The sequence below is a fragment of the Trachurus trachurus genome, assembly GCF_905171665.1.
Source record: "Trachurus trachurus genome assembly, chromosome: 5".
Taxonomy (NCBI): Eukaryota; Metazoa; Chordata; class Actinopteri; order Carangiformes; family Carangidae; genus Trachurus; species Trachurus trachurus.
In genome coordinates, this window is record NC_139896.1 from 8,290,123 (window position 1) to 8,317,097 (window position 26,975).

Here is a 26,975-nt window from a genome sequence, read left to right on the forward strand (position 1 = left end):
ACAATCTAATAATATTGTGCAGTTTGTTGTGTGTAAAGACAAATATTAACAGCTTTAATATAAGCAACTAAACAAGACAAGGTATTATAAAATTATCACTTGTTCACTGTTGCACTGAACATAATTATAATTGCTTTATTACATAAATAACTCACTAATGAAACTTTAAAGGACACGATCTCATGTAAAAGAGAGTTTAAAGAGTTTATTATTGCATCTATGACTCATGTTCATGTCAACTATATTTAAGAGGAGCACAACAGAGCTGCTGCTGCTGCTGCTGCTGCTGCTCCTCGTACAGACAGTGGTTGTTTTGTGTGGTGAGCAGGTCAGGAGTGACATTCTTTGGTTGATCCCAGAAAGAGAGGGTCTTGTTTGAAAGGCAAATGAAAGCCACGCCCCCCCAGAGGGCCTGTAACTTGGCTTTTTTGCAAGAGAAATTAGCATCCTTCGCCGATGGGGTATGTACTGTACACAAAAGCCAACAGCCAGTAGTAACCTTATCTGTACTCCCAACACCAGTGATCCACCTCCTTAACGCCGCGCTGCCTCCTTCCAGCTCTGGAGAGAAGTGTTAATGTGTAACACGCGCGTCTCTCTCTCTCTCCCGCTCTCTTTAACTATCAGCCCAGCAAAAAAAAACAAGTTGCCAAAGCCTGCGGAGGCATCGTCCCTTTTTTAACACTAGATTGTCTTCACAGCAGTCAAACTGTACACGTGGCAGCTTTAACACTGACCTTTGGTGACATCACTGATCTGGTATTTAAAGTCGGGCGCACCACAGCTCCAGGACATGTCTTCCAGGTTGAAGCTCTGATTTGAGCGCAGCATGATCACCTCGATGGCGCTGGACTTGAGCAGGGCGATCTGGTCCTCTGCTGTCAACTCCCTGTCGAGGAGAGAAATCGTTTTCAGTTTTAGTTATGATTTTGTAACAGTTATTTTGTGTTGTTGTTTTAACAGTGCTTAAAATAATCTGTGATCCTGTCAACACCACATGACAGGGCACTGACACAGCAGCAGGTAAACAATAAGGAAAAGATTCACATCAAATACCTGCCCACTCATTTTTTTTTTTATATCTGTTCAAGGTCGGTCACAGTCTTTATCAGATATATGATGTGGAAGAACAAGAAATTACTCTTTCTCTGCTTCCTCCTCCTGTTGTGATGAGTGAGAGTGTGTCTGAAAAGCTGCTGTGATGAACATTAGTCAAGCTGACGCCTCTTTAAGTGTCACCGCTGTCACAGTTAAATGCATCAAGCAATGTTCTGAAGTGTCTTCAAATGTTTATGACATGAAAACTACTGAAAGTAGCAGCAGACATGAGCTGAAACACGCAGATCTTCAGGGGAGGTCCGGTGGTGTTTTTCAGGGCTTAGGGAGCAGATCATAAGTGAACAAACATTCCAGTGGTAATCCGACCACGTCCATCACTCGCTGCCAGTGGGAATGACAACTTTCAGGAAATACAGGCCCGGACTTGTTTTAGCCTCGACTTTGGGGTAACCCCTGAGACACAGAGCTTTTGTCCCTGTCAACACACTGAGAGAAGAACATGCTAGAGGGCAACAGTTGCCACATGTGAAAGGAAGGTATAGAGGGAGATAACGATGACAGAGCCTCGGGCAGACTTGGGCTATTTTGCCTTCATGGTCGTAAATATTGTGCTTTCTATAGGATCTACCCTGTACTAGGGATAGACCGATGACAGATGATATCGGACGATATTCTGCATTTTTTAGATATTGTATTTTGAATTTATTTCGTATTGGCTATTTTTTCACCGATAACCAATAAAATAAATGTATTTTTTAAATGCACTCGCCGCTCTCTGCCTGAAGTCACCACTCTCACCACTGAAACAAGATCTGTGTTGGAGTTTAAGTATTATTCTACAAAAATTAAAGGTCTTCTTATCACAGATTGTCATGGTGTACAAAAAAGAAACAAAGTTCACTGTAATCAGTCTAATCCCAGGTGTGTTATTCTAAATTCTGACACCAAAATTTTCATTTTTACTGCAAATAAATATCGATCTAAATATCACTTTCCTTGATTACTAATATTTGGTATCAGTATCGGCCTTGAAAAAAACACATCGGTCGATCCCTACCCTGTACTAAGTCTTTAACATGCTCTTCAAATCTTGTGTGATCATCAGATTGGACAACCTGACAATGTACATGTTAAAAAAAGAAAAGAAAAAAAGGTGGACAGGTGATCGCTCCGTGCTGGAGGAATGTATTTCTGGAGAGGTTAGGTAATAACCCACTAACACACTTTAAGGGGCGAACTTCACATTAACAAACACGGCCGTGGAAAATGTGTAACCATCGTCCAGTGAGGGAACAACACAACATCAAAGATTTTTTTTTTTCCACAATGTGTCGGCTCCCTGCAATATACAGTCTATCAGTGATCTATGGCCTTTAGACCACAGCCATCACTGTGGCACCGTATCGACTAATCAGGCAGAAAAACAAGTAGGTGTACAAAGTCTTCGACACACATTTAGGTAAAGAGTCACTCTGAGGCGTGCAAATAAAAAATACATGAGGTCTCTGAACGTTCTGTTAGTACGGCGGCCGCATTTAGGGTAAAAAAATTTCAACAACAAAGAAAATCAGATAAACAGAAAGTTCTTTGCAAGAACTGTACGGAGAGGCAAATGTGTGCCCTCTCCTTTATCTTTGTGCTGCAGTGTTATGTCAGCCATGAGCAGCGATAGACTGCTAAATGAAAACTGAAAGTCAGAGGTCAACTTCACTAATGCAAACCAGCCCAGACCGAAGACAGAAAACAGAACTGGTGGCGACTTGTCGTTACTGTATAGTATCCTTTCATCCTTTCATGTCAATGTGAATTTAGCGAGACAACCTTTTTTTTTTTAGTGGCCTATGTGGCAACAGGTCAACTCTCCAGACAAGGCATGCTTTTCTTTTCTTTTTTTGTGTTCTTGCTAACATCAGTTTAAAAGGAACTATGCAAGATTTGCACCCCGATGACTGACTTGTAACAAGGAGAATTGAGGCTCTCTTCCTTCCACTTAGCATCTCTTGGCTGAAAAACCAACCTTGCAAGATCAAGAGTCTCTGACGTGGTGTCCCAGATCTTGTCTTGCGAGAAACATGGACTGCTTTACGGCACTACGACACAAACGCACCTCGTAATCCGTAATATCTTGTTAACGTTACCCACCTTGGTAGACATCGCTCCACAGATTGCCTTCTCGCCGGCTTCATTGAAAATAAATGCTCAAGCGGCAAGTTTTTACGACAGTGAAAATATGCACTGTAGGGGGAGCTCCGGAGAGAAAAAAAGTGACCAAAACAGCGAAAAAGCGGACTTGCATAGTTCCCCTTTAATAGGAACTGAATTAAATGCAGAGAAACAAATGCATGCAAAATTGCTTTTTTTTTTCTTTGCATGCAAACACACACACATGCATGTTACACACCTGAACCCAGGGATCATCTTGGCAAATCCAATGACCTTCTGGATGCTATAGGAGACCAGGTCAGCTAGGTGAGGCAGCATGGAGAAGCTGGAGCCCTCCTCCTCACTGGAGTCAGGGCTGCTGCCCTGCTCCTGGTACATCATCAGCAGGTTGTTTAAGTTCATTTTGGTGTCTACAGACTCTGCAGAGGGGCAGGAGAAATAGAGCAGAGCCGAGCCGAGCCGAGAGGAGATCAGGGGAGGAGGAGGAGAAAAAAAAAGGCAGAAGAGAGTAGAAAAGAGGGGAGGGAAAATTGTTCATAAATAAAGCACAACAAAGTCACACTACTCCCCCGTGAACATACACTCTCTGTGCTCAGAGAACAGAGAGAAATCATGAAAATAGATAGGGCTTGTTGGCAGGAAGGATAATCTGAAAAAACACGAGTGTCAGGTCGGTAGAAGGGAGATGAAAGCTTCGGATGACATCTCCGACAACATGTGAAGATGTGAAGCATGCAGAGCTGGCTGGAATTTTTGTGTGTGCTCTCAGTGTTGGCAGTGAGCCGCGTGACCGCGTCCCTCGCTGTGTTCACTCCATTAGTGACGGAGGCATTAATGAACTGATGTTTACTAGAAGGAGTCAGGTGTCCACAGGGTACGGGTTATTCACAGGATTTCCACTGGATTCTCAGTAAAGCAGCATAACAGATTATGTAAGCCAACATGCTAACAGCTGAACTGGAAAAAACATAACTGCCATAAGTATTAACGCTTTTGATTTACTGGGGGAGAGAAAATAAAAATGGGTTTAATTATATTACGGGGGCCGGTCAGTGGTTGGTTTCACTTGATTTTAAGTCCTCGTACTGTGTGTTTCTTACCTGGAGAGTGACTGAAGGAGTCAGAGGAGGCATCAGACAGAGAGTGGAGAGAGGCAGCTCGGCTGGCGCTACGCGTCACCGGGCCTTCGCGCACAGGAGGCTGGACAGGAGGAAAAGAGGCACATGTAAAAGACCACAGAGGACAAATCCAAAAAACAGATATAAGACATCCAACAGCTGACCAATTTGTCCTCATTGTTCTGATTTCTATTCAAAAACACCACATCTGCTGGGGGAAAAAAAAGAAAAAGGGATTTAAATTACTGGCCTGGAGTGTACTGTGTGTAATTTGTGGGGATGGAGACTAAAAAATGGATTTCAGAGGAGAAACAGCTCGAGGGACTGCTGGGTAGCATAAAGAGTCACAGAGGGATCTCAGTACAAAACTGAAAGTAACGCTAATAATGTTGATTTGTGGAACTATGGAAGTCACAAATTTCAAACCCACATAACTTCTGTCAACTCTTGTTTAAGAGAGGCGGCGCTGTTTTATCTTAATGTTAGCATTTCAACGTTTGATTTATTTTTTTTATGTAAATTTTTAAATCAGTGTGAACGCATCATCTCGTTTTTTTTTTTTTTTTTTGGGTGACCATCAGAGCAAAACCATATTTAGACACGAACCCTGAAGCGGCAGAAGTCAGAGTAGGAGTCGTCGTATGTTTTGTGGTGCGCCTCCACCAGCGAGGCGATGACCTGGCTTTGCTCGTCGGAGAGCCGTGGCCGTCGCGCCTCTCGCTCCGCTTCGCGCTGCGCCTCCTCGTCCTTCCTCCGTTGAATCAGGTCCTTCTTCCTCTGCACTTCCTCATCTGTCAGAATGACTGGGTGAGGAGGACGGAGGGTGGAGGTGGAGGAGGAAGAGGAGGAGGAGGGGGGATGAAAGAGGGAAAGAGAGTGTTAGGATTACAATGCACACACAACTTTCAGGGGGAAACAACTTTCAGGAAAAAAAAAACATGGATGGAGAGCACAGTTTTTGTGAGAGAATGACATTAATAAAACCGAAGACCTTCTCCACGTTTCCTCTTTAATAGACTTCAGTAGACATTTAAAACAAAGTATCTGAGAATTCTTTTTAAATTTATGACTTCTCACAAGTCTCTTGGTTTAAAAAAAAAAAAAAGTTCTTGAACTTGAGCAATTAAAAATTTCATTTAATGTACAGTACTTCCATATAATATCTCAGATGAGTATCTTTTTCTCTTGGTAGCCTATGAATATCTGAAATGTTTTTGACCGTCACACAATTTATGAATATGAAGAAGCGAAGAGAAGAAGCGACTGGAAAACAAGATAATGAAAAAAAAACGGAAAAAAAAACGCCTGAATGGCAGAATACAGGTGAAGTACAGAGCTTTTTAAAGCTTTTCACTATGTACTTGTCTTTTACATTGTGATGACAGCTACAGTCAATGTGGTGCTGGGTGGAGGGTGGGGGGGGGTTGTTATTCTCTGGAGGAAGAGAATGGGAGGGGACAGTTCCATATGGAGACCCCTGCTGCAAATGAACAAGTGAACGCATTGTCTTTGTTCTGTTCGCTCCTTGTTGTTCTAGCCACTGAATTAGCTCACAGAGTCAGAGAGAGAGAGAGAGAGAGAGAGAGAGACAGAGAGAGAACTGGGTCTCAACAACATGCTCCTGTTTGTGCAACAGCAACACTGTTCCCATACAGTAAATCGCAGCACCGGTGCCACTGCTCTCTTGTGGTATTCCCAGAAACACCCGAGGGAGAGAGAAAGAAAAAAAAACATCCATCTGGAAGTGAGAGGCCTTCGTTTTAACAGTGGCCTGTGTTTGTGTGTGTGTTTGTGTGTGTGTGTGTGTGTGGACATGGACAATATCCGGATATCGGGATATAAAAAATAAAAAAAACTAGAAAAAGATGTACCTGCTATTTACAGACCGTGAAAATAAACAAGGCCTGTGTGGAGAGAAGAGGTTGTACATAACAGCAGGTGTTGAAACTTCAGATGGAGTAAACTTCAGTGTATACAATGTGGGGAGGCTCCTGTAGTTCAAATAGAACGTGTAAACACTGTAATGGGGGTAAAGACCCTGGGACAGTTGACCACAGTTCAAACATTACATAATATTTACAAGAGCCCCCCCCCCCCCGCCAAAAAATTATGATTTGCATACAGTGGTTGTGTAAATTTTACTATTAACAACTGTAACAACTGACACTGTGAGGAAAAGTTAATTTAATGCTATTTATCTACAGTAGGTCACATTCATGTCAGAAATTGGCCTCGGATCAGTTCAGGATGTAATGTTGATTCATATCCAGAACTTTCAGGTCACATTAAAATTAAAATAAATTTAAAAAATCATAACCTAGTGTGATTAATCATGTAATTAATGACATGAACCGTGCTGAACTGAACCCAAAAGGGGCCAAACTGGGATCAACCTAACGTAACTCCACTACTATTTAAGTACATGTTGTAAATCACACAGTGTGGGGTCAGGAGGAGTATTGACTTGAAGACATGTGGGTCACCTGTCATCATACTTACACTCTTTCATCATGCCAATGTCCACACAGCGTTTGAGCCGGCATGCCTGGCAGTGGCGCCGGTTGTCCTTCGTGATGGTGCAACTGCCGTTAAAGGGACACGTGAAGGTGGCCTTGCGCTTCATACTGCGCCTACAAGGAATTGTATACAATTTTAAAAAGTCTGTTAATATAATATATCAGAGTGTGGACACCAAAAAGCAGAGTTATTGCGAATGTAGTTAGCTACAGATCATGCATGTGGCTCTATATGTTTGTACAGTAACTGTGCTTAGAATAAGAATTTGACAAATAATAGCAATGTGGCACCTTTGACAGTGTTTTGCTCAAATAATAATCACAGTAGAACAGGATAAATATTTTGCCCTTCAGGTCTGGGGCTGAGTGGAACAGCACACATATGGCCGAGTGCCAAGGAATCCAGGGGTAAAAGATGAATCTCGCCAAACGATGACGCAGAGCGTAATGATTTAGTTAGTAATGGACCACTTTCCCATTTAAGTGAATGGGGAAGTGGTCTTTTTTTTTTTTTTTTGGAGAGGGGGGGCCCCACTGTATGTATGTGTGTATGAACATTTATACACAGATGTGAGGAAACACACACACACACACATGCTTGGTGAGAGTTCAAACAGAGGCCAGCTGAGAGACGAGGAAGGAGATTATTAAACATCCGTCTTTTTCATCCTCTCACTTTAAATATCGCGACTGCTGAGAGGAACAGACGCAAACGGACGGATACATCAAACACGCAACAAACTCAAAGAAAATCACGACGACTACCACTCGCTCCGGTTTTCCGTCTTTGGGGATAAATTGGAAACTGGTGTGTATCAATGAGCAGGGGGGGAAAGCATCGACTATAGGGCCGAGCTCATTTGTATTCTCTACCTCCTGCTGAGCATTAGCGTGAACAGGAATGTTGTCAGTGGGTTTGTGTGTTATGTGTGTGTGTGTGTGTGTGTGTGTGCGCTCTTATGTAACTGTGGGTGGCAATTACATTTAATGTCCATGTGAGTGTGTGGGTGGCCGTTATTTATGCAACTTCGGACCTGTGTTTGTATGCAAATGTGTACATGTGTCAATAAATTAGTCAATATGCATCTCTCGGTTTTTAATCAGCGTGGTACGAGCTACACAAAGACTATTTTCTAGGTTGTGTGTGTGTGTATCCATCTCTATGCAACAATCATGTTAATTTATGTCTGCTTCAACACACACACACACACACACACATATTATGCATTTGTGTACCTGAAGAAACCTTTGCATCCCTCACAGGTCATGGCATTGAAGTGGAAGCCGGTGGCCTTGTCACCGCACACGCCGCAGATCCGCGGCATGTTCCTATCAAACTCATCAGGGGCCAGAGTGGACGTACTCACAACTGTGGGCTCCATCACTAAAAACACAGAGAGAGAGGAGGGGAGGGGGGATGAAGAAGGAGAGAAAAAAGAAAGAGAGAGAGAGAGAGAAAACAAATGAAATCAGCTCCTTGTTGTAGAAACTTTTCATTTCGCTTCCAATCAGAACAAGAAAATAAAAATGCGAACGAGGCTGCCAACTTCTAACATCTGAAGCACATTTGAGAATATTTTCTTAAATTATAATCTGTTCTGTGTTGCTGTTCACAAGATAACTGAGAACAAAAATAACAATAATAATGAAAAAAAGAAGTAAATGTTCGATGTTTATGGGTCTTTTTAAAAATTGTATTTTCAACTATGATTATCTTTACAACGGTCGCTGTAAAAACCCCGCTACACAGAAGTCAGACACATCTCTTTTCACCCATCTCCATGCCAACCAAACATTGTCCCTTTTCCTCCAGGAGAGGATTCAAACAAGTCCCAGTCTACCCTTTGGAGGTGAACTCAACTCCAGTGTTTTTTTGTCCTGGAGCGAGGAACTGGAGCCATATGAATCAAGTGGAAAAACCCTCGTTCCACTCCAAAATGCTGGATCTGGGTTACATTTGATTACATAGTGCTCTGAGTATCTATTTCACTTAACAGCCTCATGAGAGGGAGAAAAAAGGCATGTCACCGCAAGGCTAGCATCCTCATAAACAAACAATCACTGTCCTTTTTCACAAAGCTCCTTTCTTATTCTTTTCTTTTTGCTTCCACACTGTAGAGAGTGAAAGCGAAGCAAATGATGGAGGGGAGGGAGGGGGAGTGGAGGGAGTGGAGGGCCGGGAGAGGGGAGGCGAGGTAACGAAACCGATAAAATAAATAAATAAATTTAAAAAAAAAACCTCAACAAAGTCACAAATCAACAGCCAATGAGGTGAGAGCCCAGCTGAATAATTTAAAATGATTTGACAGAGCTCTCCATAATTCATGTCTAATTAATAAAACACCGTTCGCCCCTAAAAGTCTTCACATACACTCCTGTAAATTCAACAGCTGGGCTCTTGATGTTGCTGTTGTTTTTCAGTTTAGTACAGTTGTGAATATCATACCCAGCACGCCAGTTCTATTAACAGGACATGTAGTCCTTATTAAAAACAAAAGGTCAAAAGAAGAGAGAGGAAACAGAGGATCCAGTCATCGCCTCGGCGCTGGGAGGCCTCATGGACGAGCAAGCGAGGCTCAAGCATCTATAATATGTTGGCGTCTCGTATCACGGCACCACACGCTCTAACGAGGAACATCTGATACGGCAACCGTTGTGGTACACCGAAAACAGTATGTATGCGCACAACTGGGAAGTAGCAGCAACTGACAGCAAATATTTGTGGAGGGGAATTCAGCAGATGGGTCGAACAGACCTTTGATAAACAACAGACCACAGAGAAACTCGTAGGTCGGTGGGAAAACACTTTAGGATTGTTTGGCTTCGCCGTGAGACTCCTGAAGCGGCAGCGAGCTCAGGGGCACGACGGCGATGTAAAGCAAAGCAGAGCAGAGCAGGACAGTGATTTTTTTCATAATATATAGGAGGAGGAAAACATGTGACAGTTGGTTAAATCTACACTGTAAATCCTCACAAGTGTGATACTTTAACTGGACTTTAAAAAAACATTAACAGCTCGTCGTGACACAATGTGTGAAAGTTTCTATGAGCAGTGTTTTGTTTGTGTAACTAAAATCTAGTTGTTTCAGTGGACAACAGGTCTTTCTGAGTGCAAAAGGTAAAGTACACATGTTGAGTCAAAGGTCCTGAAAAAAATGACAAACCAGGCTATAAAGGTTTTACACAAATTTCACAGATTCCAGACAGTGTGACAGTTGTTATTGCAAAGACACCTCCAGATGAGGCCTTGAAGGATTTAACTATGTGATATATAACACTTGGTATCCAGGTGAAGCAATGTGAAACAGGTTTCTTCTAACCCTAATCTGTGGCCTAAATTATCAGTAATTGCAATAGCAGTGAGTTATGCCGCGTTTCTCTGAGCCACGTCTGTACGAAAGCCCTCAAAATTCGACAGGCAGTTTCCAAAGCAAACCAAATAATCTCATGAAATCACCATTTTCTGCAATTGAGGGTTTACCAAACTGTCTGACTTGCAACTTGTTGAGTATCACAGTGTTTTTAATAAAACTGATTTCACGGTGGAGAAATGTACCGTTTCAACCTGTGCCCCCAAAACCTTGTCTGTTTACGTCTGTTGCCAACAATGATTACTTTGCTTGTGGCTTTTATAGTGGGAGTGGTTGTACAGGCTGGGCCCACAAACACCAGAAATCATGGTCAGGTAATGTGAAGGAAGGGAGAGAGGGGGGATAAATAAATAAAGCCTAGTGGGTGTTGTTCTCATGTACGGTGTTAAAACTTTAGTCCTGCTGGCACTTTGAGAGGTGACAGACAAAATCGATGGAGAACTGTGACCCAACCTATTTACTAGATGGTCCACAGCAAATTAAAAACATATTAAATCCCTTATGCAGGCCTAAACCTATTACCTACAAAACTCTTAACTGCCATCATGTAATGAAATGTTACACAATACTTGACCAATATAATTATTCAGCGTAATTATAAAGCATAAAATCCGTTTCCCCCCGGTTGCAGACCGGGCAGGCAGGCAGGCGGACTAATCCCAGCACGCATTGGTACTCATCACTCACCGTGAACCAAGAGGGAAAAACAAGCATTCACCTTAACTATATCATCAACTGATCAGTGAAGTCAGTCCTGTGTGATTGCATTCAGCCTTGACAGGCCATTACACTAAATGCACAGTAGTATTGAGAGAGAGCTCTAAATAATGCATCAGGTTATTAGACCAGACCTGTACTCATTCCAGTCTCGGGCACGCAAAGCCAGGAGACGGGTTTGGGCTTTAGGCTTCGACTCACTGAGCGACTCACTCTTGTTGAAGGATATAGATAAGTATTGTGTGTGTACGGCCTTCAGAGGCATCCATCAAACCTGTCACTGCTGTAATAATGCAAAAATATTACTCTTCTCAGTGTGTGTGTTACACCGCCACAAAGCCCAAGGATAAATCAGTAACACTGTGATTTCTGATTAGCTTACAGGGCTGAGTCCAGCTCCACGACGGGCCGACCGAGTATGGATTTCTTACCTGACGGCTAACAGAAGCTGAAATTTATGAGTACTACCTTTTTTCTTTTTCTTTTTTTAAAAGGAGCATCTACAACTTTGGTGCTTGTAGATTGTAACTAGACTAGTAGCACGGACACTATGCATTTACCACCTTTGACTGTATTTACAACTGCGGATCCTTAGATTTGGTTTTCCACATCATCTTTTCCAAACAAACAAAAGAAATGCCAACACTTTCATTCATTAGTTTTCTTCTGTCCGTTACATTCCTGTTAAGCCAGTTTGTAAACAACCACCACGTGAAATCAAGTTCGTTTAGCAAAGTAGTGTCGAATTAGTTGTTTTCACCGTGAATTATAGGAACAGCAAAAGAACAACGGACATTACTCCTGAGAATAAGATTTATTTTATTATTAATTATTTTATTTTTTCCAAGCTTTAGCATAAAACATGATGCTACGGTGTGTCTGCATTAGAAAATAATTAATCTGATTGATATAAAAAGAAGAAAAGAAACTAGGGGAACAAGACATAAGACACTTTTTGTATCGTATGACCTTAAAGCCACATGTTAGTCGGAAACTGTTTATGTAACAGTAAGTTAATTAAAGATTTCCTTGAGATAGGGATAATCAAAGGGATTATCTCTTACTTCACATCTCTGAGTTGAATTTAGATTAATGCTTTAAGCATACCGTATTCATTAAATTGATTTTGACTGTCTGTGGTCCTGCGGTGCAGTGATATACATACAGCATTTTATTCTATAACAACTATTGGTAACAATATGAGGAGTCTGGATGAAACTTTGTAGAAATGTCATTTATGCTTCAACAGTAATAACTACTTAGTAAAAGTAGAGGGAATGGGGTTTCAAGAAAACAAACTTAACATTGTGTGCTAATCATTTCAATGTGATTAAACACTAAAACAAGAAAAACTAACCGCAAAGTACGAAGTAGAACGCACACACTTCTTTGCTAACATCTAATCAAACATGACATGGCTGCACAACAGTCATTCACAAAGACAGAAATGGTGCCAGCAGAAATTCATACAGGAATGTCAAATATTAGCTTCCTCTTACTTCTGTCCTGGGGTTAGATTCAGTCACAGATAACGTACATTTTCCAGACGGTTTCAACTCGTCAATGTTTTAATTAAGAATCCCTTTATGTTTCACTCACATTAAAAATTTAAGAAACGGTGGAGAGATCAAGTCTGAGGCCACCGGTAGTTTCAGGCTGGGATGGGAATGAGCCAACCAAAGTAAAGCGGCAAGCGCATTTGTATATCATTTAAAAAAAAAAAAACAATGGGAAGGAAGATAAAACATGGACAATCGCAGTGTCTGAAACTGAGAGTTGTGCCAAAATCCATGAAAAGCGGAGAACTACAAGGGGTAATTAAGGTAGCTCATCTCAACCACATGACCAGAGTGAGTAGGAATAAGCTTAGAGCAGCTGAAGGAGACAAATCTCTTGAACAAGAACAACTTCTACCCGATTGTTATGGCTGATACGTTGGTTTATGTCAAATATTTTGAAACTCTTACATTGCTTAAGCAGTTTATTGAATTTGGTTTGTGTCTTGAAACAGTTCTAACGCTGCACATGAGTGATTTCATTGTTTTGTGTCTTACTGAAGCACAAATCAGGAAAAAAAAAAAGGACCGGTTTAACATCATAATAAAGGTTTCTGATGTAAAGCTGGAACAAGCCGACCAACAAACTCAATCTCGTTAAATCTAAATCTGCTTTTAAATTACTGATGAAAGTGTAGCATAATCATAAGGATTACCCATTATGGATACATTTGGGTATTTATATGGATATGCAGGTTGGTTTATGCATGAAATTCGGATTTAACATGCTTTTATCATCCTTTTTCTGCCTTTTTAAGCACTTTGCAATCTCTAATTTTACATATATGAATCTTATAATTATAAACTAGATAATTGTTATTATATATTACATATTGTTAATCATTTAAGCATCAATTTTGCAGCAGTACAGTGTCCTCCGACCTCTGTCATCTTCTGATTGCATTGCCATTGAAAGCAGCAAACGGCAGACATGTTTTCACTCTGCTTACGTGTCCGTTACATCTCACAACAACAGATAGTTCAGGATGAATTCTCATCTATTACTGTGTGAATGGCCATTTGCTGTTTGCAGTCAGAGAGAGAGGAAATGCCAGCCCACAGGAGAGCGCAGCGAGAGTAGTGTAGGAGGAGAGAGAGCGAGAGAGCAAGAGAGAGGGACGCAGCCAGAGAGAAGTGGAGTGGAGGAAACGCTGGAGAGATGGAGTAAAAACAGACAGAGATATATACATAGATACAAGCGTGTAGGGGAGGGGTGACCTCTTTGTCACAGCGACTTTCTGTGTCACAAAGACCAACTGTACCCTGCCGGCTGTCACAGATATGACAGGAGAAGTAGTACGAGGAGAGGGTACGCAGAGAGAGAGAGACAGAGAGAAAGAGTGAGAGAGAGGCCGTCCACACTAAACAGTCTGTTTTTGTTATTTTAAAAGCTGGCTAAAAATACACACTCATAAGCCACTTCAATTACTGGCTAAATATAAATACACGTCTCATCTCTGACAGGCCCTCATCTTGAAAAGTGTCAGGGGAAAAAGCAATTAGCTTTTCATGTTGGAATCACATTTATAGTGAGATTTATTTCTGCTGGTGCCGTTTCACTCCCATCTTTTTGTTTTTGTTTTTAAATCAAGGAGCCGATTTTTTGGCATTACGTGCTGTTTGTGTGTGCGCGATCACTTATCATTGTCACTGTTAAAATATCTGTTGGCCAGGCCACCTAAATTATGTATGAGACAGATATTTGTAGATATAAATCTCGGTGCGAGTCGTTTTTAGTTGGGAAACATTTAGGTTTTAAAGGTTTTGGTTTTTGGATTGTGTTTGGATGCTCACCACATGTGACAACCACCACACCCTCCTGATCACCGACAGGGAAATAACACTGAGGACCCGGACAGTTCATTCATTATTTTTGGGGCTTGTTTTTGGAAGGCTAAAACAAAAAGGCCAACGATCTCTGCAATTAACGATTCTTTTCGTCATTGATTAATCTAATCATGACTTTCTCTTTTCCACAATAAGTCGTTAGCGACTGGGAAAAGTATCAGCACAAGGCGACGTGCAAAACAGAAAGATATTCGATTGCGGTGACATAAGGCAGAGGGAAGAAGCCAATCCTTACAAGAAAGAAACTTGAACCAGGGAATGTTTGATATTTTTATTTTTCTTGTTGACTGACTCATTGATTAATTGGCTCATCCTTGCAACACTAGTAAAGTGATCATTCTTAGCAGATGAGAAGAAGCTTTCTATCTATAGTGATCGCTTTTTTTCCCTCCTCCGCAACCGAATCAATCAGGCAAATAAATGCAGTAACTGATCGACTCTCTTCTATCTGTGAAATCAAGCGATAAAGAAATGAAAAGGCACGGCTGGGCTTTGGGAATCTGAGAAACACGGCAGCAGTGGCCGATGAGCAAGAGATGAGGTCTGCTGTAATTATGCACAGTACCACAAACTGACTCTAGCTTGTCATTTTAACTGGGTGGTGAAAGCTGCAAAATAAAGACATTATCCCAATTTTGGTGGCGTAGTTGCAGGAGAGGTTTGGGAGTTTCCCTTTATTTTAACCCAACAAACTAGCTGAGGGAGAACAAGTGCTACTTAGCATGCAGTGATGCAGTGACTCATCTTTTCCTCTTTGATTTATTCACATCATGGCTGAAATGACACGCATGTGTCTCATAATCCAGGGACTGACGTTATAGCCGGTCCCCGGGTTGGATTTAAAGACATGGTACTGTTGACAGAAGTGTCAATGCTGCACAGTTGATAGGTCATCAGCTAGGAAGATAAATGGGTGCGGTGCCGTTGGTGGTCTGGACTTAATTAAGATCAACACATCTAAAAAACCACTGATCTTGTCGTATAACACAATGTCTCTGATAACATGAGTTTAAGCAACACCACATAAAAAAAAGGTCTGGTGATTAAATATTTATTAACGAACACCTGGCAGGGGTTTTCAACTCATTACAGTTGAAGGAATATCCCACGAAAGTTCGCATAATATATTCAGTCTATGACACAACCTGTGCCACATTATCAGTGTAAATTGTTTGCACCATCTGCATCCTCCATGTCCCAAATGGATACTTCCAACTTGCACCTTCTAATTAGTTGACATTAGGTGTCAATCAATTCGAAATTAGGTCTCAGCTACAGATGGTGCGAACCTGAAGAACAGAGAGCAGAGACTTGTAAAGTGCTAATATGAGAAATAGTAACACTTCTCGCCGGTGATGCTGCATGATGAACGTAGTCCTTATAATACAGTAATTCATGTGTTCCTGCTGCAGTTACTGCATCTTCAGGGAGTTTGAGCTTCTGTGAAATGTTCATACAGGAGTAAGTGCCAAGGTGGACCGTGGCAGGAGTCCAATACCACTCATGGGGTAACTTATTTCTCTCTGTTCTACTCGCCATTTCATTTCCAGCTGCACTATTGTCAAGTATGTTATTATCAAACAGGAAAGTGCCCATTGGCTTTTTCCTTGTCAGGTGGCCTGTTACTTATAGAGGAGACATAAACGAGACCTCAGCCGTGAAAAAAAAGATTTGGAAAGCAGCCCAGATGCTAGATTAAGTTTCATCAAAGTCAATATCAAGTGATTACCGTATAAAAACCCACCCTCCCACTAAGGCCCACCATCTAACAAACCTAATTAAGTGGTGCCATTAGTGCTTGGGCGTTGAAATGAAATGTGATTGAGGACAAGGAAAAAGATATAACAAAGTGGGTAAATAGGAGGATCCAGTCAGCGCTTCGAGGAGGGATCGTTTTAACTGCACACAGACGTGCAGAAGAGAGACGGGAAAGCGGGAAATAAAAAACCTCTGGCATCACGTCCCAAGAATGTCAGCAATGGGCTTACAGACCACATCCCAACACATAAGAGTCAGAGTCGGAATCACATCCAGACCTATAACAGCACGGGAAGAAAGAGAGGGATTGCTGTGGAACGCCTGAGTGAGAGAAGGAGGCCCTCTCCGACAATCCAATGAGCATCCTCCATCGGCATCACATGACGCAATCCCACAAATGGTTCTGAAATTGTTCCATGCTGCCAAAAAGTTTCTCTTAAAGGGGAAAAAAAAAGAGGGAGAGTGAGAGAAAGATATAAAAGAGGAGAGAGTGAGAGCGAGTGGGAGAGAGAAAAAGAGAGAGAGAGCGAGGGAGAGAGAGAAAAAAGACAGGGAGAAGTTGTGGAGAGAGTTGGAGGGAGAGGGGAGAAAACATAAGGCGATGTGTTTTACTGCATACCTCGGGCTGGGTCACTACGAGTACAGAAGAGACATAAAACAAATCAGATCTGGAATGACCCGGGCTGCAGAGAGAGAGAGGGAGAGAGAGCCGGGCTACAATGGAAATACATGGGCTTCTTCTGATTCACACATAGCAGCAGCAGCAGCAGCAGCAACAGCAGCACATCTGAGCCCGCAAAAAAAAAAAAAAAAAATCTCAGAAGAGGGGCGAAGAGGGAAATTTAAAGGAGAGGAAAGAAGGTGGGGGTGAAAAAAACAAAACAAGTACCATTAAAGGGAAACATGATCTGGGATTTGTGACAAAAGAAGTTTAATTCAAATCTGCTTGGTGTTAAGAAATTTCCTTAAAAAAAGAAAGCAGAAGAAGAAGAAGAAGAAGAAGGAGGAGAAGGAGGAGAAGAAAGAAAGAAAACAACAATGCATGAGGAGAACAGATAGAGGAATGGGAACAATGGACAAAAACAGACAGTGTGGACCTTAGAACAACAAAGTAGACAAACTGAGTCTGTAATGCAGCTAAACAACTGGCTGAGCAGACTAGTCCAGTCCTGTCCCTTCACTTCCCTCTCTCTCTCTCTCTGTTTCTCTCTCTCTTTCTGTTTCTCTCTTTCTCTCTCTCTCATTCACCCTCCTGCAGCCTCCACTGGTCTATCTCATGCTCTTTTCCTGCGATCACAGGGAGCATGTTACAGCAGCAGTAATAGCACATGACAAGGTGACCTGTGCCCCACACAGGATGGACTAAACTGGGGGGGGGGGGTGGGGGTGGAAGGGGTGGGTGGGGGGTCCCATGTCCCGTGTCCAACCCTATGGTCTCTGCCTCCCCCCTCCTCTCCTCCCCTCTCCTCCCCCCCTTACCCAGGCCCCACTGCTGGCCTGCAAGGGGAGAGAGAGAGCGAGGCAGTGACGGCAGCCTGCCCCCTTATGCTGGGCCCCTTGCTGGACTCTGGAGAGGGGAAAGAGACGAGGCAGGGAGAGGCCCACTCAAACACACACACACACACACACACACACACACACATGCACACTAACACACGCACACCAAAAGTCCTGTTTATGTCTATGCTGAATTTGACAGAGAACGCACATTCTCAAGCACACACCGAGTTGTGTGCACGCACGTACGAAGAAAAAAGGCCCGACCGACCGACCGGACAATACCAGACCGATAGAAAGACAGACAGACAAGAGACATGTGGGTGAGGTGGTGGGCGCAATTGCACTTAGCCCACAAGTCAAAGTTATATAATCACCCATAAAATACTGTCTCTCTTTCAGGAAATAGTCGTCTTCGAAAAATGACAAAAATCAGAAATGACTGGTATTTCTATTCCCTAATAAAAAAAGAATAAAAAAAGAAACTCAACTCCAGATAGAACTGATTTATTAATTCAAAAAGAAAGAAAGAAAGAAAATCAGGCTATATCATCCACTGGCCTTGACATCAGTGACGTAGCGGCCCATATTTTGCTTTCCAAGAAGAATTTTTTTTTTTCTTTTTTCTGCATGACTTGTGCCCCATATACAACAAACATTACCTGTGTGTGATGTGTTTGGCCTTGAAACCATCATCAACCACAGGAGGTAATTGAGGACCCGAAGACATTAGGGGCGAGCAGCTTAACACTTCATTAGTCTCAAAGGCAAAGTGAACATATGTGGCAAACATCACGCATGCACAGAGGTACATACAAGAGGGTCTTTACAGTTAAGTACAGCAGCCTCTTTCTTTCTATAGGGTTACATGTGAGAGGAAGCAACCAATTACCGTAGTCACGAAAGGGGGTAGGGGGCGGGCTATTCCACTGTATAGGAGGCCTAATGGACTGTACCATCTCCACGGCACACAGCTCCGTGAACAACCTGCTCCAGTTATGGTCAATAAAGACACAAAGTGGGCTCGTTTTCATAGATCCCCATTTGCAGGCATGTGCTCAATTACTGCAAACAAATTCACTGAAGATGGATTCAAAAGCTTTTTTTTTTTTGGCCTCTTGGTCCTTCTAATACTACAGGCTCTCTTGTAAATTTCCACATTATTTAAATTCAGAACATATGTTACCGTACATCTCAAGTCACCTAAGCTGTCGAGAGGTGGAAACCATACTCTTTAACCATGAAATGAGGCACCTGATATAAAAACACAACATCTCATAACCTGCCATTTTTCATGTGTCAAACTGTTTCGCAAGCAGAAATGGATAGGCGTGAGAAATGTAGCTTTAAGCTCTAAGCTGGAAAGATAGGGTAGGTAGGAATATGTGCCCCTTGCTGTTAGCTGTATTTGGTCCCTTCAGATTTTCTTTTAGGCGATTAGCAGCACACAGAGAGAGAAAGAGAAAGAGAAAGAGAGAGAGAGAGGAAGAGAGAGAGAAAGAGAGAGAGAGGGAATAGCTGGAGGCTGAGAAAGACAGTACGCTCGTAGTAATTAATGATGTCATTATCTGCTCAGTTGCTCAGTTCTGCGTGACTTTATGAAGTGAGTGGCTCAGGTGTAAACATATAAACTATTTGTATTCATGTCACTTACTCTGCCAACTGTATGACAGTGTGTTTGTCTGTGAATATGACCTATACAGTCAAACTGGGACTGTGTGTTACATGACACTATACTATAACAGTTCAACTCACTTGCAGGTTATCAGTATTTTATTACACCCTAGATCGACAAAACACATATTTGAGATAACATTACAAAAAGGTGACTAGGGATGTAATAAATAATATTAATAATTAATAGGGGTTTTGTTTTTCCATTTTATAAACACTATGATGCACTCCTCATTTGGGGTGGTGAAAACACCCTATACAATACTGGATTGAACTGATTTCATTACACACGTCTTAAAGTAAGAGGTCAGTTCTTAGGCTATAGGATGGTCACAGACAAGTCACATCAAATGAGCCAAAGTTTTTAAAGTGCTGATGTTTTGAGAACAGAAACTGTAGATTCATCAGTTCTCAACACAGACCAATGGCTGTGATTTCTAATGTATTATTTACAATTTATCCAATCATGTATTCCTCAGGTATTTCTTTTCTCACATATGATCGCAAGTCAAGCTCAAGCCTATAAAAACCATTTAAAATAAAATGTTGAACTTGAAAACATCATCAGTTTGAACTTGATTACAGCAGAAACAGCCCAAACACAGTGTAGCGTATGTGGAGTGAGTGAGTGCCATATTATCGCCAGGTAAATGGAAAGTCATCTCACCTGAGGTTTTAGCATGCCCTTGTAGAATAGGTTGTAGACTTGAAACCTCTCTTCCGTTTTTCCCCCCAAGTTGTTAATCCTGTTCAATACAAAAGCAAAAAATGGCATGTCGCAAGTCAGTGAGTGAAGTGAAGTGAAGTGGGCCTTTACCCTAGTAGTACCTGACCTGCTGCTGTAGCCTCTGTTTATGTAACGCTGAACTATTTTCAACAGCAACATACACACACACACTTCATAGCTACACACATACACACACACACGTCCTATAGCACAGTCCTATAGAGCAGAGCACGGTAGTAAAATCACATGTTTACACAGCTCAACCTGATCTCATGTGGCCCTTTTGAGCAACATTGTTTATAATAATAATCATAATCATAACAATAACTCCTGTATCGACTTTTAACATTCCTCCTGTGCACACGAGTTTCATACCTCAGCTCAACTTTTTCCCCATCAAGACCCGAGTTGTTGCATTTAATCCTCTTTAGTCGCCGTTGTTGCTCCTTCTCCTGCTCCTGTTCTTGCTACTGTTGTTATTGTTGGTCGTCTTCTTCTTTTTCTTCGTCGTAGTCGTCGTCGTCGTCTTCATGCTCTTCTTGCAACAAAGTGTGTCGTCCCCTCCATGTTGTTGCCTGGGCCAGGTTGGTTAGCTTTTTTGAAGGAGGGAGAGGGAGAGAGCGAGAGAGAGCGAGAGAGGGAGAGAGAGAGAGAGGACGGCGTTGTTACCAAAACTCAGAAATGTGGGAGAGGAGAGAGGAGACTTGGGGGGAAGAGGAGGAGGAGGAGAGGAGGAGAAGGAGGGGGGGAAACGTCAAACTCGTACGCCCTTTTCAGACGCTGGCTCTCTGAGGCTCTCTCGCAGCAGCAAGCAGCGTTGTGAAGTAGCTAACGTTAGCGTGGCTGGTTGACTGACTGACTGACTGACTGACTGACTGGCTAAGGTTTGCTTGCTGGCTTGTTTTGGCTGGCTGACTAGCTGCTTTTACCCTAAAACGCGGCTCCAAGTTCAACCAGCTTGTTAACCGTTGTGCTATCGAATGTGCGAACGAACGTCCAACGGAAAAAAAAAAATTACAAACACATTTAAAAAAAAAACGGTTACTGTTACTAAGGAGATAGAGGGAGCAAAAACGCTGCACACGCTTACCGTAGAGAAAACTCAATCACACACACACACCTCTACGATAGTCCGACGAGAATTATCCCTCCTTCTTCTTCTTCAGGACCCAAATAGATGGCCATTACTTTTTTTTTTCTTTTTTTTTTTCAGTGTTATGCGCCGCCCCTTTCTGTTGAGGACCTCTACGGGAAAGGAAAGAGGGATTTCCCCCCCAGCCCCTCCGGTAGCCAATCACAGGCGAGCTCTGTGTGTCCCCGGCGCTGTGATTGGTGACATTTCCGCCCAGCTCGGCTCTGATTGGCCGGCGCCGGTGCTCGTAACGCGGAAGGGCCGACCCCCTCAAACAGGGGTGTGTCGTGACGTCAGAGGTAACGAAGAGGTAAACAACTTTGACCGCGTGAGGTTTAAAGCAACACCGTTTTTTTTTCCGCCGCTTGATCTCTGAATCAACGGGAGGAACCGGCGTAAGGGGGGAGGAGGTGGAGGTGGTGGGGGGATTACCGGGCTAACATTAGACACGGTGCGTGGAAACGGCCCCCCTTGTTGTTTGACAGCGCAGTCTCTCTCACGCACCTTGGTTTTTCTTTGTTATGTGGCCACGTTCACTCAGTCAGACCTGTATTTTTTTTTATGTGTTTGAAAATAATCAGCAACACCTCAACCATCGATACCAAGCAGTTAAAACAGTAATAAGAAAACAGCGGGGTGCGAGGCGGTTCGTTTGATGCATTCTGCTTCATTATTTCTTTGACACATTTGCAAATGTGTGTGTGCAGTGAGGCGGGTGTATCGGAGGGGTGTGTCTACTCTGCAGTACGGTGGTAGGCTGGGAGGCGATGCCGCTGCATGGCGATGTTGCCATACATTTGCAATGCATGAGAGATGGCCGAGTGTGCTAAAAATAAGCAACTAAACAAGCCCCCACTACACACTGAGCAAACACTACTGATGATATATAATGTTTATACCCTTCTGAGAACAAAACACACATGTTTTTGCATCGTTTTTTATTCGTTAAAGTGACATTCGCTCATGCATGGCACTTAGAAGCTCTGGCATGTGGTGGAAATGGTGGTGTGTGTATGTGTGTGTGTGGTGTTAGGGCCAGCGGAGGGGGCCTGGGTGAAGGTCAGGGGTGTGTCTGTAATGTAAACACAGTAAAGGCTACAGATACGAAGGGGAGAGAAGAGGGGGAAGGAGAAAGGAGGGCCCCGTCCGGTCCCATGTATCCTCTTCCAGCTTTCAGTCTGGCTGCAGGCTGAAAACTAGAGCTGGAGCTGTGCAGACTGTAAAGAGAAGATGGCTGTCAATTAATTCATGTTGATAATAAGGCAAAAGATAATAGCTTTAAAAAAGACATCTTATATTTTAGAATACAAATAGTTCACTGTTACATCCCATGCAATCTGTTTGGGCTATTTTGAAATTATCTGTGATATTTACAATCAAAAGACACACCTGCAATGCAGTGCACCCAAGTGTGAAAGCAGAGAATGAGTCGGTATCAAGCACAAGAACTTTAAAAAGACACACTGTACCTATCGCTCTCACTGTTTACAAAATGAATGAGAGGGCTAAATAATCACTTCTTTTTTTTCGGTATGAATGTGTAACAGGAATCTTACAGTCTCACAAGTTATTCATCCCCTGCATCGATCTAGCCGTCAGCACAGCACTGCTGGAGCGACTGTATGCTGTACACTGCTGTTCTGCTTTCTAAATCTAAATCCTCTTGCCAGTTCAGCTTGGCCTCCGAAACGACAAGAATTTTCACAACAAACATTCCCTGAATATTCCAGTCCATTCCACATTAGACAGTTATACATTTCGTACCCACTGTGTGGCTGAAGATTACAGGGCCACTCAACAATTAAGGTCACACCATAAAACCCAAGCACGCATGTCAAACTACAAACTTGTTTATGTCTAGGTTTGTATTCTGTCCTAACCTCAGAATTACCATATCCCGAGCCCTTCAGCACCTTAGACATGTGTCATAATCTTATTAACTGTTGATTCATGTGCTGTAACTGGTAGTAAAGTGTGTGGGTGTTAGGTTCATGCTCATGGAGAGTTGATCCTTGTCCTGTGGCTTGGGCCGTCTCCAAGTCTGGCACCAGCGCTGGATCAAGCCGTTCTGCTAACAGGGATTTATTTGGCTCCACAACACCCATGTCAGACATGTATCCTGGCCCAGCCATTTTGTGTCCTCAGATGCTCCGGCCCTTCACAGAGAGCTGGCTTGCTTTTTGGAAACAAGGAGAGTGGAAAACACTTGACCCACTAAAACTACGGGAATTAGTATTCGTGGCACTGGTGCAGAGACATAAATAACTTGAATAACACAGCTCATACTGACATATGCCTTAAAGAAGGCCAGACTTGACTTTGGGATTTTCTTATAGTGCAAAGGAACAATACGGGACACATTTACATCAGTTAAACACACATATTAAACATGCACATGTGGCTACAGACGTAGAGGACATGCGAAATGAGCTGAATTAAAACCATAAAGAAAAACAACTTCCTGAAGTAATGTCCTGCGCAGAGTGAAATTAAAATTACACAACTGCTGATGTGAATGGGAAAGTCTGTTGATGAAACACTGAATAGGAAGGAAATAATCTGTAGTAAATAAACAGACATTAACAGAAGGGACAGTTCTGGCGGTCTGAGAACAATCGCAGAGCCTTGAAGAGAAGCCCAGCTGTGCGTCACATGTATCTACAGTATGTCCCTCTGGCCAGAAGCTGAACATGTTCTATGTTTTTGAGAACTATTATATAGACAAGCCAGCACGCACTGTGTCCAGAGCTACTACGAACCGAAGCCCCCAGTTTCACACACTCACTTAAAGTACCTGAGATCGACTCTAGGAACTAGGCCCAACTCTGAAAGCATGTGCTGATCAGCTGGCAGGTGTCCTAATGGATACACTCACACTTTGCCAGCTCCAGTTTGTAACGTTTCGGTGCAGTACAACATGCATTCCTGTTGTTTTCTTTTAAGAAACCCAGGATATCCTGCGCTGTGGTGCTATACTGTTGTGTTCCACTTACATCTGTCATCATGAGACGCTGTGGTGCTGCACGTCAACATCCACACAGCAGACCTGTGCTTCCCCCCGGGGCAATGCAGACTCTCTGCAGTTTGAATAGATCAATTGAAGATGCCATCACCTTACTCGCCACCACCACACGCTGCCCTGTCACTGTCACTGTCACTGGGACCAGAGGAGCACGGATGTGTGAATACCGTTGATTACAGCACGGCATTCATTATAATTCCCTTCATCCTCGGGGGCCGTGCCTGAGCACCACTATGTGCAACTGAATCCTGCACTTGCTGACAGGCAGACCACTGGTGATGAACATGGGCACTTATGTCACTTGTTTTCAGCACTGCAGACATCCAAGACCAAGTGTTAAGCCTGTGCCACTTCTCCCTGATCGTGTATAACTGTGTGGCACGACACTGCCCCACTTTCATCAGTTTGAGAAAGACACTTAAGCCATCACCACATAGCCACTTAAATGACAGAAATACATAGTAAGAGATAGTACATTTCTTATATAACAATACATTTTCCATACACATGATAAACCAAGCTATTAAAGTGCAGGTTTTAGGCTTAAACCACACAAACAGTGACAGTGATAAGTCTGCATACAAAGCAGAGGTGAGACCCTTTGATGTGGCGCCAGGACAAGTGGGTGAAGGGAGATGATTGTGGACCTCAGGAAGCAGCAAAGACAGGGGAGGAAACACCCTCAACCTCATCAATATGCTTTAAGTGGCGAGTGTCAGCAGTTTCAAGTTCCTTTGGGTCAGCAACAGGGATTAATGTTAACACAGAAATTCAGCACGGCTCCACAGATCCTCTGCACCTTTTGCACGTGCTGCATCGAAGAAGAGTATCCGTCGCAGCTGCATCACCGTGTGGTGTCCAAGCTGCTCCGCCCTGGACTGTAAAGCTGTACAGCAGCAGGTGATGTAAACAGCATAGTTTCTCACAGGCAATAAACGACCAGCCCTCCAGGACATTTACCACAGGAGACACTTGAAGGAGGCCCACAAAATCATGCAGGACCACACTCAAACTCAAATCCCAACCTCAAACATTTAGTCTTGTACCCTCTGGAAAACATTACCAGAGTATCTCTCTCTCTTTTTTCCCCCCAGAACAAGCAGGTTCAGGACCGGATTGTCCTTATCAGCAACCTAATATCACTGCGGTACAGTTCTCTCTTCTTTCTGTATGTACTGTTTTAGTTTGTTACACAGTTTTATGCCATCTTCCACTATCCCAAACTGCTATGTATCCTTTCATGATGATGTTTTATGTCTTATTTATCTCAATATATATTAAAAACATCATGATTTGTTTGTTTAATGTATTTTAATGCTATTGCTGGTCCAAGCAGAGATGAACCAGCAGCAGCACAAGTGCTTTATAATCATCTAAAATACAGAAATGCAGAGAGAGAAAGAGAATAAATTGAAATGGCAAAGAAAAGTACAAGTACCCCTGCTCTACGGCTCAATAATATACGATCAATAAAATAATTAGCAAAGTAATGAAGTGTTTTTCAAAGCATAAATAATTAACAAATGTAAATATACAAATACACACACACACACACACACACACACACACACACACACACACACACACACACACACACACACACACACACACACACACACACACACACACACACACACACCTAACAGGAAGTAGGTGTAGTTAATGACACACAAAGAGTTGTTAATGATTGGGTATTAGTGTAACTTAACAAGTTTTGCTTGAACAAACAGATATTTCCTCTTGTCGTCAAAGTTGTGTGTTGTAGCAAATATTGAGCATTGTTGGAATTCCTTTGTCTTCTTCTAATATTTACTCAAGAGACCAAAGGTTATTTTTCTTTTTATAATTCCTCAGAAGATAGCCAAGATGGGGGGGTGGAGAGGTGGACCCTGTTCCCGGACTCCTGCTGCTCTTAGACTCCGTAAAGCACAGGAATAGCAAGACTTATTGAAAACAGGTATAAACATTTGCTACATGACCAGATCTCATGTTTTATGATGCTGTGAGTCTCGCTGTGATCTTTCATTCACACACGGAGAAATCTTAAACCTCACACCACGGTTCTGTTTTCCCTCGGAGGCTCCCCGTGTGAGCTGCAATATGGAGATCTGACTACTTAAAGGAGGCTATAGTGTGTGGACTATTGAAGCTCCTCTGGTTCCCTCTTCTGGGAGGGCGAGGGACAACACAGAGCCACTCATCACCCATTTACGGTACTATATTATCACACATATATGTCCTTGTGCTATTTACTACAATGGTAAATCTCACAGTGTTGCAGTTGTCAAAGAGCACATAGAGGAAATCAGCCATGAATGCCCGAGTGCCTGCTATAATGCAACTCAGCTAGATCCAAGCAATTACACTGGTGTGTGTCGCCTTTATTATTACAGCAACTAAGGTAAATTAAATAAGATTGAAGACTTAAAAAGGTGACACATCAAATTATATCTCTCAAATGCATCACATGGTGAGGGCAAAGCTGGAGTGAGAAAAAAAAACACCATTATCTATCTAATTATTGGGTGCAAAGGGAACACCTAATTGTAGAGACTGTGAATAGTTGGTGTGTGGCTACCAAGAATCCAGTCCCATTCACATTTAACACAAACCAGTGAACATTGTACATGTTTCTTCATTTTTAAACAGAGTCTAGAGATATGTACAGTATGCATTTCTCATTATGAAAACATGTAGTCTGACTCATAGTTACTCGTTTAAAGCTACTCTGGAAGAAACCACAGTTAGATGAATGATAGGCATTTATTCCATTTTTCACATTATTACCTGACACAGTAAATAACACAGGACAAACAG

General features: G+C 42.5%; 1 protein-coding gene across 2 annotated transcripts in view; it reads right to left on the minus strand.

Moving 5' to 3' along the window:
* LOC310986547 (vitamin D3 receptor B) overlaps positions 1-21,203 on the minus strand; it is a 31,863-nt gene extending 10,660 nt beyond the window's left edge. For both annotated transcript variants that reach the window (XR_014595415.1, XM_083972495.1), the window contains exons 1-9: positions 21,125-21,203; positions 20,380-20,597; positions 19,945-20,023; positions 8,093-8,240; positions 6,840-6,970; positions 4,947-5,143; positions 4,323-4,422; positions 3,461-3,641; positions 738-889 (exon numbers count right to left, since the gene is read on the minus strand). Coding sequence is in view for 1 of the 2 variants with exons in the window: in XM_083972495.1 (XP_083828621.1) it covers positions 738-889; positions 3,461-3,641; positions 4,323-4,422; positions 4,947-5,143; positions 6,840-6,970; positions 8,093-8,238 (907 nt within the window). In the remaining variant the exon portion in view is untranslated. The remainder of the gene's footprint in view (positions 1-737; positions 890-3,460; positions 3,642-4,322; positions 4,423-4,946; positions 5,144-6,839; positions 6,971-8,092; positions 8,241-19,944; positions 20,024-20,379; positions 20,598-21,124) is intronic.
* Between the last annotated feature and the right edge of the window lie 5,772 nt (positions 21,204-26,975).